The 18,627-nt window shown below is 53.8% G+C and overlaps 1 protein-coding gene across 1 annotated transcript; it reads right to left on the bottom strand.

The window, feature by feature from the left end:
- Positions 1-3,601: 3,601 nt before the first annotated feature.
- Positions 3,602-12,934, bottom strand: CRYBB2 (crystallin beta B2). Its single transcript, XM_058693090.1, has 6 exons — positions 12,829-12,934; positions 11,123-11,202; positions 8,066-8,184; positions 6,713-6,845; positions 5,409-5,551; positions 3,602-3,859 (listed from the first exon to the last, which is right to left on the bottom strand). Exons 2-6 carry the CDS (start codon positions 11,174-11,176, stop codon positions 3,691-3,693), a joined length of 618 nt encoding a protein of 205 aa, XP_058549073.1. The 5' UTR covers positions 11,177-11,202; positions 12,829-12,934; the 3' UTR covers positions 3,602-3,690.
- Between the last annotated feature and the right edge of the window lie 5,693 nt (positions 12,935-18,627).

Below are 18,627 nucleotides of genomic sequence, written 5' to 3'. Positions count from 1 at the left end.
ACAGAGTGGTTTAAACAACAGAAATTTATTCTCTTTATGCTGGCAGTCCAAGGTCAAGTGTCAGCAGCGTTGGCTCCCCCTGGAGGCATGGGAGGGAGGCTCTGTTCCATGCTTCTCTCTTAGATTCTGGTGGTTTCCACGTGGTCTGGATGTGGCTTGGCTTCTGCAGCATCACCCCAATTTCTGCCTGCATCTCCACACGGTGTTCTCCATGTATGCACGTGTGTGTTTCTGGTGTCGAATCTCCCCCTTTTCATAAGGACACCCGTTGTATTGGATTAAGGATCCGCCCTATCCACTATGACCTCATTTAAATGACCTCATCTAAATCTTTTTTTTTAATATATGAAATTTATTGTCAAATTGGTTTCCATACAACACCCAGTGCTCATCCCAAAAGATGCCCTCCTCAATACCCATCACCCACCCTCCCCTCCCTCCCACCCCCCATCAGCCCTCAGTTTGTTCTCATATTTTAAGAGTCTCTTATGCTTTGGTTCTCTCCCACTCTAACCTCTCTTTTTTTTTTTTTTCCTTCCCCTCCCCCATGGGTTCCTGTTAAGTTTCTCAGGATCCACATAAGAGTGAAACCATACGGTATCTGTCTTTCTCTGTATGGCTTATTTCACTTAGCATAACACTCTCCAGTTCCATCCGTGTTGCTACAAAGGGCCATATTTCATTCTTTCTCATTGCCACGTAGTACTCCATTGTGTATATAAACCATGACCTCATCGAAATCTAACTACTCACATCTGTAATGGCCATATTTCCAAATAAGGTCACATCCTGAGATCCTGAGGGGTTAGGACATCAACACGTGAATTTTTTTTGGAGGGGACAATTCAACCCATCTTAATCCCTGTGGTTTTATTGCCTGACTATTACAATCTCTCCAGAGTGGGAGTTTCCTGAGAGCAAGGGTTCTGTCTTACTTACCTTGTATCCCCTACGCTGCCCAGTTCCAGGAAGAAAATAGACACTCAAGAAAATGGGTTGACTGAAGAATGAATGAGCAAATGGAAACCAGTAACATCAGCTGAACACTGATTAGTCCCCACCTCCATGGCAATTATTTTATCCAATTTAGCTCATTCAACAAGGTTTTCTATGTTTCCAGATTTTAGGGGATGATTTTACATGGAGGCATACAAGGGCAAGAATATCTAACATATTTCTGAAACAGGCGCTTGGGTGGCTCGGTTGAGCATCCAACTTCGGGCAGGTCATGATCTCATGGCTCGTGGGTTCGAGCCCCACATCAGGCTCTGTGCTGACGGCTCGGAGCCTGCAGCCTGCTTGGGATTCTGTGTCTCCCTCTCTATGCCCCTCCCCTGCTCACATGCGTGCTCTCTCTCTCTCTCTCAAAAATAAATAAACATTAAAAATTTGTAATATTTCTGAATAAGAAGAATGGTCCGAGATGTATGACTACAAAGCAGCAGTTACTGACACAATGTGGTCAAACTACAGGAACATACAAATTGACTAAAGGAAGAGAAAAGAGACCCCATTGGGGCACTTGGGTGGTTCAGTTGGTTGAGTGTCCAACTCTTGATTTGGGCTCAGGTCATGATCTCATTGTTTGTGGGATCAAGCCCTGAGTCAGCACAGAACCTGCTTGAGATTCTCTCTCTCCTCTCTCTCTGTCTGTCTCTCTCCCTCCCTCCCTCCCTCCCTCCCTCCACACCTTCTCAAAGAAAGAAAGAAAGAAAGAGAAAACAAGGAAAAGAAAGAAAGAAAAGGAAAAGGAAGGAAGAAAGAAAGAAAAAGAAAGAAAGAAAGAATACAAGGAAAAGAAAGAAAGAAAAGGAAAAGGAAGGAAGAAAGAAAAAGAAAGAAAGAAAACAAGGAAAAGAAAGAAGGAAAGAAAACAAGGGAAAGAAAGAAGGAAAGAAAGAAAGAAAACAAGGAAAAGAAAGAAAGGGAGAAAGAAGGAAAGAAAGAAAGAAAAGGGAAAGAAAGGAAGAAGGAAGAAAGAGAAAGAAAGAAAACAAGGAAAAGGAAGGAAGGAAGAAAGAAAGAAAGAGAAAGAAAGAAAGAAAAGAAGGAAAAGGAAGAAAGAAAAGAAGGGAAAGAAAGAAAGGAAGGAAGAAAGAGAGAGAAAGAAAGAAAAGAAGGAAAAGGAAGGAAGGAAGGGAAAGAGAGAGAGAAAGAAAGAAAGAAAACAAGGAAAAGGAAGAAAGAAAGAAAGAAAGAAAGAAAGAAAGAAAGAAAGAAAGAAAGACAGGGGAGGTCCCATCAATAGACTCCATACACACATGCCAATCAAATATGTGACAAGGTAGTATTTGCTCCACCGTGGGGGGAAATGGACTTCTTAACAAAAATGATTCCAGGACAAAAGGGAGATCCAGAAAGAAATGAGATCCCTACCACATGCCATACACAAAAATCGGCTCTGGAAGGATCGAGAACTTCCATGTGAAAAGCACAACTTGAACACTTTTAGGGAAAAAAAAATATCTTGGGAAATATATTTGTGACCTGGGGTGAGAAAGAATTTCTTAAAGAAAACGTAGAAGGTACAAACCGTAAAGGAACAGACAGATGTTGTGCTATATCAAAATTTAAAACCACTTACGTCGAGAGAGACCAAATAGGGGTGCCTGGGGCTCAGTAGGTTAAGTTTCCGACTTCGGCTCAGGTCATGATCTCGCGGTCTGTGAGTTCGAGCCCCGTGTCGGGCTCTGTGCTCACAGTCAGAGCCTGGAGCCTGTTTCAGATTCTGTGTCTCCCTCTCTCTGCCCCTCCCCTGCTCGTGCTCTGTCTGTCTCTCTCTCTCTCAAAAATATAAACACTAAAACAAAAGAGACCAAATACAAAGTGAAGAGAATCTGTGCCCTGGGAACAGACATTTGCACTGCAGGCAGCCAGCAAATGATCCCCGTTTCTACAGAGAGGGCCTGGGTTAGCTCATTTCATCCTCACTGGACCCAGTGAGGGAGGCACTGTTTCTTCCCCCATTCTTTCCAGGTAGACCCATGGAGGGGCTGAGAGGTAGAGTGACATGTCTGAGCCCCCGTCACTGGCCGGGGCTCCAGAACAGCCGTTAGAATCCAGACCGAACCATCCAAATAGCGAACAGAGGGACACATGAGCACACATACGCACAAACAGGTAATTACGACCTCTCTCCGGGACCGGGAGGGATTGCTGGGTTGTGGGTCCCTCGGATGGAAGAAAAGGGCCAGGCTCAAGGGGGATAACATGCTAATGGGGGGATGGCCGGCAGTGGATGCACCTTTAAGGCCTGGAGCCTCCTTCACCTGCACCCCGACCTTGAGGGAACTCAGCAGCCACGCAGGAGGGAGCCAGGAGGTCAGCCGAGCCAGCCGCTCACGCGGCAAAGGTGGTGGCGAACCAGGCGAAGAAGCAGAGGTTCAGAGGGTTTGGACAACACGCCCAAGACCACACAGCGAAGTAGCTGCAGAGTTGTGAGTCTCGGCGAAGGCTCTGCTGTCGTGCCGCAGCCCAGACATTTTCTGGTTCTCTCGGTCTCGGGGTCTCTCGCTCGCTCTCTCTCTCACGCACACAGGCACGCCCGCCCGCCCGCAGCACCCAGCTCCCGCTGGAGTTGAAAGGCAATGCAACGCACAAATTGCAAGTCACACTTTATTCACTCGCCAGGGGGTGCGGGGGGATTCTGGGCAGCAGACCTAGCCCCTGGGAAGGAGGAACAGGGGGGCACTAGTTGGAGGGGTGGAAGGCGCCCCGTTGGTGCCATTGCATGTCGCGGATGCGGCGCACGGACTGCACCTGGGGGTGGGGAGCCCCAAAGTCACCGCTGTCCTTGTAGTCTCCCTTCTCCAGCAGGTACTGAAGCCCGCGGTAGCCGGGGTACTGGTAGCCGACCCACCTGCGGGGCGGAGGGAAGCAGACGAAGAGAGAGAGAAGGAGAGCAGCCTTAGGCCGTGAGGAAGGGTGGGTTTCCCGTTCATTTCACACTTCCTGATTGTCGAGCAGGAACGCCACCCTTCCGGCCTCCGGCCTCTGGCCTCTGCTTGCTTCCTTCTCTTGGTGGGGAGATCACTATCTCCTAAAGCAACTTTTGGCTGAAGGCCTGCTACTAGGGAAAGGTGACCTCAAGCCCACTTAAGCCTACAAGAACGCAGGTCTCTTAACTGCCTCTGTCCACCCTCATCCCAACCCCATGCCTGGTTGCAAGGCCAAACGAGAGAGGAGGCTAGGTCCCAGGGCCCCTCCATTATCCCTTCATCATTTGAAGTCAGCACCGTTTAGGGGGGATCCTCCACTCTTTTGAGCACCTAATGAAAGTTACAGTTTCTCCACCACCCCCCCCCCGCCCCCACACACAAAATGTCACAAAGCCCTGGCCTACAAGGACCTGCCAGGCCAACCCTTGCGTATACCTGTGGCTCTCCCTCGTGGTCTTATGCACTATATCTCTGCGCACCCATCACTTTAACCTTTGGAGAGTCCCTCCAATTCACCAGGCTCCTCCAACCCCAGGGCTTTGCACATGCCCTTCTCTATCTGGAATGTCCTTCCTCTCTTCACACCGCACTTCCTACTCTTTTTTGGGATCTGAGCTCAACAGTCCCTTCCTCAAGGAAGGAGCCCAGATCTGTGTGGATTCTTCAATTATTAACCGTTGACCCCAACTAGACTGTTAGCTACACAAAGAAAAGGCCAGGTCTCTTGAAGCTGCTCTGACACACGGAGCCCTTAACGCGACGCCTGGCACGTGGCAGGACTCCAGCACTTGAGTAACGAGTGAACACACAAACGAAAAGGACTATGAACACAGAGCTGTGCACACCATTTTCGGAGGTTGACGAACCCCAGAAAAGCCAGTCAGTGTTGGGTCAAACCAGCTCTCTTGAGGGGGGCGGGGTAGAAAAAGGTCTTGGCGTGTCTCACTTTCCAATGTCTGTGGTGTCAATACCCCCACCCCGGCTGGTTTCGAGCCACCGATGATTCAGCAACCAGCTCACAGATATTCTGAAACCTTCAGAGTCGGCTCTTGCAAGCTGGAGCCAACCACCTGCAGCACCCCACTGCCTGTAGCCCCTCTGTGAACCCCCAGAGGGTTTAACTTTGCCGGCACGGGCTGGGCTTTCTCCCCCCGTAGCCCTGTTAAGACCACGCAACTCATCCCCACCTCTCCTATACCCCCACCACCATTTACGGTCCTGCTCCTGGGGACTGAGGTTAAGGCCAAGCTTTCTCTCCGCCCCCAGGTAGGGTATTGCCCAAGAGGCAGATCTGGAGGGGACGGCAAGGGCTGAAAGCCACACGCAAGCTCGCGATCTCCATGCCCATTTTCCAGCAGGAAGACTGAGGTCGCGAGTGTGCAAGATCAGCAGGGTTCGGGGCAGAGCGAGACTCAGGACCCCGGGGTCTGGGCTCCCGGGCGGGGTGAGCAGGGCTGGGTCTGCACTCACGTGCCACTCTGCACGCGCACCGACGACACCTTCTCCTGGTAGCCGTGGGCGTGGAAGCTGGGCACATCATCGTCTATGATTTCCATCTTCTTCCCCGTGAAGTTGGGGTTTTCATAGAGGATGATCTTGTGCTCTTGGCTGTCCTGTTGACAGGGAGTAGGGAGAGTGAGCGTGGGAGGGGGAGCGAGGGAGGGCCTTCCGGCCCCATCCGCGTGCTGCGGTGTTGGGATTAGCACACTCCATCTACAGCCCTCTGCCCAGTACCCCTGCCACCTGAGTGCAATTGTAACTGCAGGTAAACAGCGGCCGTTTGTTGAGGTCCCACAGGCTATTTGCACGCGACACTCTGGAGTCGACACTTTAAGGCACATTCAATTCTGATAGGTCATGTTCCCCCCCCCCGCCATTGCCTCAGCCTGCTTAAAAAAAAAAAAGGCAGCCACAATCGACACATACAGGGACACAGGCTGGTGGTGCCCCGAAAAGGCACTTGAGATGTTTTGGCTTTCCTTCGTCGCCACATCTCTTCCCATCTTCCTGTTCCTGTGACATTTTCCTTAGTCATCCCCTTTAATCCTTTAAATACTCTTATGCTCTCTGGCAGATGAGAAAACCCAGGGCTCAGAGAGGTAAAGCAGCTTGCCCAAGGTCACACAGCTGGGAGCACCAGAGCCAAGGTAGGAACCCGGGTCCATGGGATGCAATGTTCTCCTACCTTCCATCAAGCTCTGGGGGGAACTAGACTGTGTTGGGGAGGCTTGGGAGTGTAACTGAGCATTGCTGGGCCCGCTGTCCTCCCTAAGAGCTCACATCCTCGTAAAGAATCAGGTTCAGAGATGAACCAGAAGGCCCCACCGGCACGAGTTACAAACAGGAGCTGAACTACCTTTTCCTCCACACCAATCCCAGGATTTCTTTTCATGCTTATGATGGCTACTGTTTATTGCGCAATTGCCTGTGATGCGTTCCCAACCCTGGAAAGCACCGTCTGTACAGAATAGAATGTGAGCGGCACCCCCGCCGGAGCATTTTGAGGTCTTGTGAATGGAGCCCCCTGGGGTTGTGCAATGTGGCAACTCTCAGGCTGGGCATGTGGGAATCTCAGGGCCGCAGAGCCAAATATCCCCATTTTACAGATGGGAAAACTGAGGCCCAGGGAGGCGAACGGCTTCTAGCAGGTCACACAGCCAGGAAGCACACCCTGTGCATTAGAAGTGTCACGATGCTGGAGGCGAAGGCTCCCTCCTGGTCCCTAAAGCCCTGGCCACAAGCAGCAAAGAAGCAGGAAGTGACGGGAGGCTCACCACTTTGATGGGCCTCAGGGAGCTGAGGGAGTCCGTCCTCCGACTGCTGGTCCATGAGTCCCAGCGGGGGTACTCGCCCTTCTCGAACACAAACTGCTCACCCTTGCAGTTGGCTTGTTCGTAGCCCACCCAGCTGCAGTGGAGACAGAGAGAGGGGAGGTCGAGCCACCCCAGGCTTCCTCGGGCAGGACCCTGGCTTAGTCTCTCGAGCCCCCTGGGGGGGGGGGGGTGGCTCACAGTTGCTCAGCTCACCCATCAAAATCCAGACACCACCAGTCCAAGAGCAGAATCACCTCAGTGATCCAGAACTTAATTTTGAACAGTCAACGGTCATTAATAAAAATACCAAAAGTTAGATTTTGAAAAAGACAGCAGGGGAGTGTAAAGTCTGTTTGAGAAATTCTTCCATCCAAATGTGAAAAAAAATAAGGGCGGGGGGGGGGGGCAACTGAGAATCAGATGCAGTGCTTAAATGGTCAAAACCTCCCTCGTCCAGGAAGACGCGCTCCTGGGGCGCACAGACGCCCAGAGCGTGTTGGACAAGGGCGACCGGGCAGGGCCATTCTTCTGGCAGATCCTGACTTGAGTAGCATTTGTTGAACTCTGCAGAATCCCCTGAGAACCCTGAGTTGGGATGTGGGTCACGTAGGACCCCCAACCCCTCCAGAATCACTGACCTCTCGGGTCACCAGTGGCCACCCCCGATTCCTGAGGCTCTTGAAGAGAAGGAGTGGTCACGGACCCACAGAGAGAGTCCCCTGCAGGCTGTGTTTAGCTCTATGACCTGAGCAGGGCAGAATCAGATCCTACCAGCCCTCCTGTCCGGGGTCAGGGACCCAAGGCTGCCGGCCCCCAAGTGTGCCGGTGAATCTGCTGACATCCAGCGTGGCCAGAATTTGGGAAGGGCATAGTGAAAGCAGAGCTGGGACGTCTAGCTTTAAACCGCCCAGGAGAGTGCAGATGCTCCGGGAGCCGCAGACGGGCAGCTGTGCCCATGAGAGAGACTGTGCTTTATCTCCCCACCTCGAGGAGGTGCCTGGCCTCCGTGTCAGGATTTGCCTATGAGCTCTTTTCCTTCCCCCCTCAGCGTGGTTCCTCTTATCCTACAGAGGAGGAAGCCAAGGCTCAGAGAGGGAAGTTCTTGGTCCAAGGTCACACAGCCTGAAAGTGATCGAGCTGGGATTTGAATCCAGTTCTCTGTGACCCCAAAGCACAAACTCTCTCCATAGGCTGCCCCAAATTTCAGGGTCTAAGAGCACAGTGGGGGAGGGCAGGTCCCCCCAGCTCCATATGCCTCACCCTGGCAGCTCCCACCGGGCGAGCCCCGCTCCCGCACCCCACCCAGGTACGTACGGTCCAGCCTGCACCAGGACGGAGCCTGCCTTCTCCACGCCAGTCTCCTTCAGGTTGGGGCAGGGCCCGCTGAGCTCGTGCGAGTGGCCCTGGAAGTTCTCTTGCTCAAAGATGATGATCTGTGACAGGAGGAGAGGGTGGGACCTGTCACGATGCGGAGGACGGAAGCAGGGCACTGGGGGCAGGGAGGGGGCTCAGGGAGCCTCGAGGGATCCTGACGGGCTCCACTTTCGGGAGTCACAGACCCAACGCGAAAGCCAGACAGTCCTGGCACCTGCCAGCTGTGAGACCTGAGCCTGTATTTCACCTCGCTGAGCCTCGGCTGCCCCGTCTGTAAAATGGGAAGTGACAGCGCCTACCTCACGGGGTTGCTGGAAGAGCTCAGAGAAGCACAACGGTGAGCACACAGTATCTGCTCTGTGTGGGGGGAGGCAGAACCCTGAGAACGAAGGGACAACCTGCGGATCCCAAGCAGGCAAGTGGCAGAGTGGAAACTGGAGTCCAAGTTTGTCTGGTACCGTTTCCGTTAAGGGTGGCGCTTTGCGAGCCAATGTGCACACAAGGCACCTGGGACCTTGACAAAACGCGGTTTCCGGGGCAGCACGTCTTGGGGGTGAGGCCCCAGATTCTGCATCCCTAACGAGCTCCCAGGAGAGGTAGGGCTGTCTCCTGCTCCTGCTACAGCCGGCACCACCAACACACCTGACCCCGTTTGGCCCCTAAGACCCCCGCATACCTGTGCCTTTTCTTTAAGCCCCCACGGGCTCTGCAGGTCTCCTCCCCCGGGACACTTCTTAGGGGGCCTTCCCTCCTTAAGGGGGCTCTCATCAGCCCGGGGAAGGGGGCCAGCAGGCTCCCCATGAGGGAGGCACAATCTCTGCAAGATGAAGGCGCCCCCCCACCCCACCCCGCCACGGCCTCGCAGCCGCCACCTTGCACGATTTCAGAGCGCGTTTGCAGCCACACGTCCCCAGGGAGCACCCCCCACCCCGCCCTGGGTGGAGAGGCGGGCTCAGGGCAGCGGGCTCCTGGGAAGGGCAGCTGCACAATCTACATGGTCAGCACTGGCTGTGTAAACACGTCCCTCTCTCCCAGGCCGGGGATTAGCTAGATAAAGGCAGGGCAGAGAGGCCCGGCGGGGCTCAGAGACAAATTCCATGGGCTCAGTTCGGCCTTTATGGCCACTGACTCGACCACGGAAGGGTCAGGAGACACGGGCTCTGATGTCACCCCTGTTGCGTCTCCAGCTGGGCAACCTCAGCAAGCAACTGGGTTGCTTCGCGCCTCAGCTGGCCCGTCTGTAAAATGGGAGAGGCTGAGCACTCTACAGGGTTACCGAGAAGAAGCAGGAGCAGGGACATTAGGAGCCAACGTATCATCACCCTGGCCTGGGAGACAAGGAGGAGGACCAGGGAGGTCAGCCTCTCCGTGTATTCGAACGTCCCCAGACGGCCCGGAAGCTCAGTATTGTCACCATGACCGTTCTTGCTATGTATCCACACACGGATGTTGACATTTTACGCTATATCTAATCCTTTAAATGCGCGCTGTCCGGGGGCGCCGGGGTGGCTCAGTCAGTGAAACGTTCGACTTCGGCTCACGTCATGATCTCGCGGATCATGAGTTCGAGCCCTGCGTCGGGGATCCTGTCTCTGTCTCTGTCTCTGTCTCTCTGTCTCTGTCTCTCTCTCTTCCTGCCCCTCCCCTGCTCACACACTCTCTCGCTCAAAAATAAACATTATAAATAAATAAATAAATAAATAAGTGCAGGCTAGTGCTGCAGCCATTCATTGGCCACCTAAGTCTGAGGGACGCACTCAGGCCGTCCCAATGAAGACGCACTGTCACAGAAGGTGACACATCAGATTTTGAAGGTTTAGGATAGTCAAGAAAGAGTGCCAAAGGGCTTTCTCATAATTTTTCTATTGATTATACGTTAGGGCCTATTGCGTTTAATAAAATAGAATACGCAAACTAATTTCTTTGGCTCCTTTGTACCTTCTTACCATAGCTACGGGAAATGCTAAACGGCATGGGGGCTCAATTTCTACGCCTGTGGGCCAGCGCAGCTCTAAACACCTTGCACAGGCCTTCGTGCTCCTCCTCAGACTCATGCAGCTCGGTCTCACCTCTGGGCCTTTGCGCTCGCTGTGTCCTCTGCCTGGAATGTTCTCCCTGACCCCCACCCCGACTCACGTGGCCGGTGACCCTGGCCTCCCCTCCCGTGTCGCCTCCTCAGAGAGGCCTCCCTGACCGCCTCAGCTAACACCTCCTTTCCTCATTCATCCCGACTCTCTGAACTCAAGCTTCCCTGGCCGGAGAGGCCACATGTCAGACAAAAGGGCAGTGCCCGGGTGGACCCCTCGCCCAGGGTCCCTGAAGCAGGGGACCATGGGAGGGAGCCCGGCAGAGGCAGTCAGGGGAATGGTGGCTGGTAGAGGTTTGGGTGCAGACTGGGTATGATGAGTCCCCCCTCACTGGACCCTAGGAGGGCGAGAAGGATGAGGGGGCAAAGCAGGCAGTGATAGCTGCTCTTAGCTGGACACCGCAGGCCAGGCCGAGCTGGTGTCCTTTGCCTCTTCACACCCACCTTGCACCGTGATTCCGATTCTCCCCAATTTACAAAGGTGGGAACTGAGGCTCAGAGAGGTCAAGTGATTGGCCCGAGTCACACAGCAGGTCAGGAATCCCACCTCACCTTCGGTTCACAAGCCCCCTCTCGCACGGGACTGTGGGTCCGCCCCAGCTCTGGGGAGCCCCTATGGGCAATGGGGTACGGGGTATGGGGTGAGGCAGAGAAACGTAAGTCTCCAGAGCTGGAAGCTGGTGTCAGGAATCCTGGCCGGTCGTGGGCTGGTGCAGGGGCCGGGGCGGGGGCGGAGGGGGGCGGAATCACTGCCCCCTTGTGCAAGTGGGGGAGACTGGAGCCCAGAGAGGGGCAGGGGCAGAGAGCGGGAGCTTCAGGAAGGAAGACACCCACTTGGACTCTACAGAAGGGAAACTGAGTCTGGAGGAGGAGTTCTGTGTGCCCCCCAGCCTCCCCCGCATCGTACCCACCTTGGGGTTGAGGGGCTGTGGCTTGCCCGCTTGGGTCTGGTGGTCTGAGGCCATGGTGGGTGGTCCTGTGCAGGAAAGACCTGGAAGATATGTGGGAAGCGGCAGTGAGGACCTCTCTGGGCCCTCTGCTTTCTCCCCTGGGTGCCTCGGGGCCCCTCCACTCCGGCCCTCGAGCCTTCTGGTATCCCTGTCTCAGGATGTCCCAGAGCAGCAGGGTCCACAAGTGGCTGTCTGACTTTCCATCCTTAGCTTCATTTCTTGGTGCCCAGGACTGCTCCGGAGGGGAAATCGAGGTCTGCTAAGAAAGTGGTGATAAACTGGGGCTTCAAGCAGGGTCCCAGGTGGGTCCCCGTCATTCAGCTCTGGACAAAGGGAGCCACGCAGAATGCAGCCCCATCCATATCATGCAGAAAGTTCCCGATCAAAAGCAAAGTGCGGGCCACAGACCCCACTCACAGTCTCCTGTAACCCCAGGCCCTCACCCCGACTTCGTCCTCAAGACCCTCTCTCCCCGGGCACCCACTAGCCAGAATGCTCCTCTGCTGCTGACCTTCCCCCACTCCCCATGAGCGCCCATATCTGTGATGGACTCATGCTACGAGAAGGCGAAGAAGTGAGCATAATGGTAGAAACTCAGGCACTGTGATAGGCAGCAGCAGGGAAGATTTCTTCCCTGGTGAGAACGTCAGAAAACGTTTTCCAGAACGGCTGGGAAGTTGGCACTCTTCTTCCCCTTTCCCGCAGGAGGAGCAGTGACCCCAGCCTGCGTGTTTCCAGTGAACAGGAGACACCTGAAATCCTTCTCCAGAGAAGACGCCCAGCCTTCCAGAAGTCCCTTCCACACTCGAGCCCAGGCCAGGACGTCCCCTACAGAGAAGAACTGCAAATAAGCAGCTTGGGGGCCAAGCCCGCTCTGTTCTCCTAAGTAACCAGCCCTGTGCACCTGTCACACGGCCAGAGGCCCCGCCATGCAGTCCCCAGTCGTTGACCGCCTCGCACTAAAGGTTAAGCTCAATCAGGTCAACTCGGATGTTGCCAATGTGGGCCTCAATTTCCTGTTCTGCAAAGTGGGGACAGTCATGGCGCCCGACAATATCTGTGAACAGGTTGTGACGACTTGACCCCTGGGCAGCGGGTCCGGGATACAGCCGGTGTTCTGTAAATGGCAGCAGTTATGGCATCATGAGGGTCATTTCCACCAAGCTTTAGTGGCTTTGGAATCACCTGTCGCTGGAAGCTCTCAGAGATCCCCAGCTGCTTCCTGGCCACTAAGCGCTCCCCAAGACTGGACACGTAGCAGGTGCCCGGGAATGTCTGCGGATTTGGGGAGCACTGTCTCACAGCCTTCGAAACGATGCTGGGCCTTCGCTGGTTTGATTCCTTGCACTAACAAACCCTCGGATTCTCCCCCCCAGTCACTAGCAATGCAAGGACGCTGATAGACTGGTTGACATTAATAGAGGAGCCTGTGTGCCAGGCACCGTGCCGGACCACGCGCCTGTGTCACCTCTGATAAAGGAGGTTTGATGACCCCTCTCCCCATTTAACAGAAGAGAAGGCTGAGGCTTACAGCAGTGAAGTCTTTGCCCAAGGTCCCCTTGTCAGAAAAGGGGTGGCACCTGGATTGGAACCCAGGTCTCCCACACTTTCCAACAGGGGATAAGGATGAGAGAAAAAGGCAAGGCAAGCGAGAGAGGCATTCTTACCAGTGACGCCAGCCTCCGAGAGCTCCCGTGAAGTCTAGCCGGCGGGAGGTGGCATTTATACCTTCCCCAGGAGTGCCGGTGCCGAGACGGGTGATCGCTGCGTCCCCACAGAAAGCAGGACGAGAATGCTGGGTTAAGCCCACACCAAAGCCCGGGTCAGCAAATGCCCACAGACATTGTGTCTCTGCACAATAATGTCATTAGCTTTTGGATTCGGCCGCGCCAGGGTGGTCAGGCGGCTGGGCAAGGGGATGTCCACTTTGCATGCATCAGCCGTCCGGCTGCCAGGACCGGGGGCACGCCGGGTTCACCGGTGTGGTCAGTCAAGCCCTGGGGGAAGGCAGACAGAGGCAAATCTCAGTGGCCCTGGGAAGAAAACAAGGGAAGGGGGACGGCGATTTGCCAGGGTCCAGCATCCGTCCGTCCACCCATCCATCCACTCATTCATTCAACAAATATTTATCTGGCACATAGTGCCAAGCTCCGTTTCGGGCGAGGTGAGTAGCTTCAGGGAGGGGACCGACCCCAGTCTGGACCATCCAGGAGAGCTCCCGGAAGAGACAGAGTCCTTGGGGACGAGGGTAAGTTAGCCTGGGAAACCAGACGGGGAAGGGAGTTCCAAACAGAAAGGGGCCATGTGCAGGAGCTGGCGTGCCATTAAAAGACTCGGAGGCCGGTTGAGATAGCTCCAGGGGGGCAGGGGGCCTGATCCTGCAGGCCGGGGAGAGTGAACTTCACCCTGAATACCCTGCGCTGTCCCAACACCTGCTGTTCTTCAGCGGGTGCTCTTAGGACCCTAGGCCCCAGAGGTTTGGAGAAACTGCTCAGATCCCTGCTGTGGCCTCCACCACTGCCCCCGGGCACCTGCCCTTTATTCACGTGCCTCCAGTGTGCATGGCTCCCTTGCAGCCAGCCTGCGTCTTGACCGAATCCCAGATCAGGCAGGAGACCGGGAACAGCACTGGGGCTCGGAAACCAGGCTGGAGCAAGACTTGCTGTCCCCCACCTTCCACGGCCCCAACACACACGTGCACACACACACACACACACACACACACACACACTCACACTCGGCCATGCTGTTTCTGTCTGTAGCACTTCTCACCGCCCAACGATTGCGCGAGTCGTTTATTTGCCATCTTTCCAATCAGAAGGTAGGCATCATGAGGGCAGAGCCATTGTCTGCATGGTTCACCGTGGTACCCACCCAGTCCACGGCCTGACACGGGCCTAGGAAGCTTTGCTAAGGCAGCTTAAGACGACAGGAATCTGGGGTGTAAAATAGCACAGCCTCTATGGAAACAGTATGGCGGGTCCTCAGAAACTTACCAGTAAAGGGGCGCCTGGGTGGCTCGGTCCGTTAAACATTGACTCTTGATTTCGGCTCAGGTCATGATCTCAGGGTTTGAGGGATTGAGCCCCACGTCGGGCTCCGTGCTGACAGCTCAGAGCCTGCTTGGGATTCTCTCTCTCCCTCTCTCTGCCCCGCCCCTGCTCTCTCTCTCTCTCTCTCTCTCTCTTATAAATAAATAAAATAAAAGCTAAAAAAAATTACCAGTAAAATTTCTACATTTCTACTCAGGATTCTAAGCAGGGCCTTGAACAGACACTTGCACACCCGTATTTATAGCAGCGTTATTCACAGTTGCCCAAAGGGGGAAATAACGTAAATGTTCATCGATCAATGAATAGATAAACAAAACATCCATAAAATGGAATATAAATCAGCCTCATAAAGGAAGAAGATTCTGGGGCACCCGATTGGCTCAGTCGGTTCAGTGCCTACCTCTTGGTTTCGGCTCAGGTCATGATCTCGCAGTTCGTGAGTCTGAGCCCTGGGTCCGGCTCTATGCTGGGAGCACAGAACCTGCTTGAGATTCTCTCTCTCCCTCTCTCTCTGCCCCTCCCCCTCCCACCTCTCAAAATAAAAAAATAGGCTTAAAAAAAAAAAAAGGAAATTCTGACCCGTGCTACAGCATGGATGAACCGTAAGGACATGATGCTAAGTGACATAAGTCACAAAATGACAAATACCACATGATTCCATTTACTTGAGACTCCTGGGGTAGCGAACTTTATAGAGACAGAAAGTGGAACAGCGGGGCCAGGGGCAGGGGGACGGGGAGATGGGGAGTTAGTGTGCAATGGGCACAGAGTTTCAGTTTGGAAAGATGAAGAAGTTCTGGAAAAGGAGGGTGATGGTTGCACAACACTGTGAACTGCACACTCAAAGTGATTAAAACAGTATGTTTTATGTTATGTATATTTTACCACACTAAAAATCGTGTCCAAAAAGCCCATCCCCCAGAAGTGTATCATCTCAGAGTTCTGGAGGCCAGAAATCGGAAATCAAGCAGGGCTGTGCTCTCTCTGACAACTCTAGAGGGGACATCTCAGCGCACTTGGCTTTGGGTGTGTTCTGAGCCATCTGCTGTCCTGGACAATGAGCCCAATCAGAGCTGGGTTCAGTCATGTCCATACGTCCCCAGTGCCTGCCTAGACCCAGCACATAGTAGGCGCTCAGAAGATATTTGTTGGCCAGTCGAATTCATTAACGAGTAAGAGATAAAGAGAAGGGTGAAGGTGTCTTCGTCTGGGCTTTACCAGAAACAGACCCTAAGACAAGAGTCCAAGGGTAGGTAGTTTGTTTGAGGACTCATCCCAGGGAGTATCAGCAGGGAAGGGAAGGCAGCCGATGGGGTGTATCAGGGAGCAGGCCACCACGGTGTCTTCTTGAAATTAGGTGGGAGCCAATGTGATTCATTCTGTCCAGTGGATTCTGAGATGTCTCACGTGTCTGGTCATTTTAGTGCTGCTGTCAGGCTTTCCAGCGCTTTCTCTTCCATTGCCCTGAAATGACATTGTTGCAAGAGGGTGGAGCCTCCGTCAGGCAGGGTCCATGAATGACCTGTATTAGACAAGCATTAGACATGTGGCATGGATGAGGAATAAACCATTATGGTGAAACCACCAAGACTGGGGGGCCGTTTGTTACCCAGCATAGCCTGACTGATACATGCCTCACCGTGCTACAAATAGGATACGCCTTGGTGTCCCCAAATACAATTTAACCCTTAGACACTTAGGACCCTGAGCTAGAAGAAGAAACTCCGAGATCATCAAGTTGAAAGGCTCTCAACTCTAGCAAAACCAACACTCGCTTCCCATGACAGTCATTTTGTGACAGCCCCTTCACTTTCTTGGAATAAACCTGAAACTGTAACCCACCTACATACATGCTTTCTGAATAAGTGCCTAATAAAATGCCCTAACTATATTATAAAGGAATAATAAATGAAATGTGTAATAATATGTATTTCAATATGAAAGGTTTGGACACAGCTATACCAGATGATGTACAAAAGGAATTTGAAGTGTTTGTGCTACTTACAAATGACAAGTTTGTGGGGGTGGGCGCCTGGGGGGGCTCGGTCGGTTATGTGTCTGACTCTTGATTTCGGCTCAGGTCATGATCTTGTGGTTTGTGAGGTTGAGCCCCGCATCGGACTCTGCATTACAGCAGGGAGCCTGCTTGGGATTCTCTGTCTCCCTCTGTCTCCCTGCCCCTCCCCCACGTGCTCTCTATCTGTCTCAAAAAATAAATACATAAACATTTCAAAAGGCAAGTTTGGGTAGGAAGATAATATTGGACTGAACACGCGTTTGACATGTTCACAAGCCTACAAGGAATTATCTTGAACGTCATACAGCCACGCACACAGATTGGCCCAGAGGTGATTGACCAATGATGCCCAATCCACAGGCAATATTGCCACGGGCCCCATGACTTTGCAAAATGGAGAGACGGCTTGGCAAAGTTCCCGCCTGAGGACGGGGACCTGGGGGACCTGTACACGGATTCCTGTTGACCCCTGGATGAGTCATTGCACAGGTCGTAACACCTAGTTGGCGTGAATTCCCCCAGAATCCCAGCTGCCCTGGGCACACCAACATTGTGAGTTCTTTTTTTTTTTTTTTTTTTTTTTAATGTTTTTTAATGTTTTATTTGTTTTTGAGAGAGAGAGAGAGAGCATGAATGGGGGAGGGACAGAGAGAGAGGGAGACACAGAATCCGAAGCAGGCTCCAGGCTCCGAGTCATCAGCACAGAGCCCGATGCGGGGCTCGAACTCTCGAACCACGAGATCATGACCTGAGCCTAAGTCGGATGTTTAACTGACTGAGCCACCCAGGTGCCCCAACATTGTGAGTTCTAAGGGCTCTGGGGACGCGCACGGCACCTGCTACCATCCGGGGCAGATGAAAGACGTCCAGACTAAGGGCTGCAGAGAGGAGCAGGTGACCCCAGGGAGTGGGGAGTTGGGGGGTGATGGGTTCGCTGAGGCTCGCCAGTGCTGGGGCCCTAGGAGAATGCCCACAGAGCCTGCGGCCCAGCTCCCAAGAGTCCTTGGGTTCCAGTCCTGCCTCCGTGAGCCCTGCTCACCCCCAGCTCCCCTTTTTCGCATGAAGCCCTTTTTGCAGCTCGGATTCTCACCACGCAGCCCGGTTGCCTTATTTCCTTGTTTGCCCTGGCGTCCTTAGGATGAACCCCCATTACTGAGTTAATTGACTACACCTGCCTCTCCATTAAACAAAGTGATTTCTTGACCCTCAGGCTTACTCTCTTGTCACCGAGAGATACTCTTACTTCACTGTCCCTCTCGGGTCCTGTCCCTGCACAAGCTAGGATTTGAGTCTGAGCCTTTTGGAGTTAGACAAGCCTGAGGTCAAATCTCGGCTCTGTCCCTCCCTGGCTGTGCGACCCCGGCAGCCGGCTCTCCCTCTCTGAGCTTCCCGGGCCATTTAGGAGGATTGAATGCCTTAGAGGAAAGATGCCCTGGCGTACTTGGTGGAAAAGCAAGTCCTCCTTGGCACAATTAGTGGGGGACCGAAGCACTGGACAGTCACTTGGAAGTCAGTGACCTCCTGGGTTCCCCCTTGGATTGGGGTCTGGCGGCACCCCACCTCTAGAGTCAGCCCCTGCTACAGACCCTGGGGTCGAGCCCAGGCTGAGGGAGGGAGGGACCCACTGAGCCAGCACTGAGTTAGCCCCCTTGCAAGCCCTCCTCTGACCCCTTCACCCGGGAGCTGGTTACGTACGGGCCTTCTCGGTGTTAGCCGAGACCAGTCACAGACTGGCCCAACGCCTAGAACACAGTAGGTGCTCAATAAATGGCAGCCACCTCCCCAGCCAGCAGCTACAGCAGCAGGAAGGGCTTCAGTTTGGCCAGCCACAGCACGGACAGTCGACAGCTTTGGAGGCAGAGGTGAACTTGAGTCCTAATTCCACCACTCTGAAGTTCTGGCACCCGGGGCAATTTGCTTCAGCACTCTGGGCCTCAGTTTCTCTCTCTGCCCACGGGGATGGGTGTCTCCTATCAGCAGGTTAGAGATGATACCATAAAGCCCTTGGCGATGTGCTCAGCCCGTGGTGTTGGAGACAAGAGGCTGGTGGCTTTTATTCCTGTTGTTGCCGCTGGTTTTTTTTCCTCTGCTGTGTGTCCCTGCCCCTGACGGACAGGTCGCAGTGTATGGGGCTCAGGGGAGGATGTCCCAGAGTCAGCACACAGAGAACAGACCTCAGCTCTGACACTTCTGGTATGTGCGACCCCAGGAAGGGGACGCTGCTGCTCTAAGCCTCGGTTGCCTCATCTGTGAAATGGGGTGAAGAAGTGGGCTGGCCTGTCAAGGTCATTCTTAGGGCTCAGGGATTCAGATGACGTCTGGCATTCAGCGAGGACTCATTTATGAAGCAAAACAAGGCCTCCGTCCGCGAGAGGGACGAGGGGGCGGGTCTTGGG

Source organism: Neofelis nebulosa, chromosome 11 (genome assembly GCF_028018385.1).
Source record: "Neofelis nebulosa isolate mNeoNeb1 chromosome 11, mNeoNeb1.pri, whole genome shotgun sequence".
NCBI classification, from domain to species: Eukaryota; Metazoa; Chordata; class Mammalia; order Carnivora; family Felidae; genus Neofelis; species Neofelis nebulosa.
Note: the sequence above shows the minus strand (reverse complement) of the source record. Positions and strands in the feature narration are given on the sequence as shown.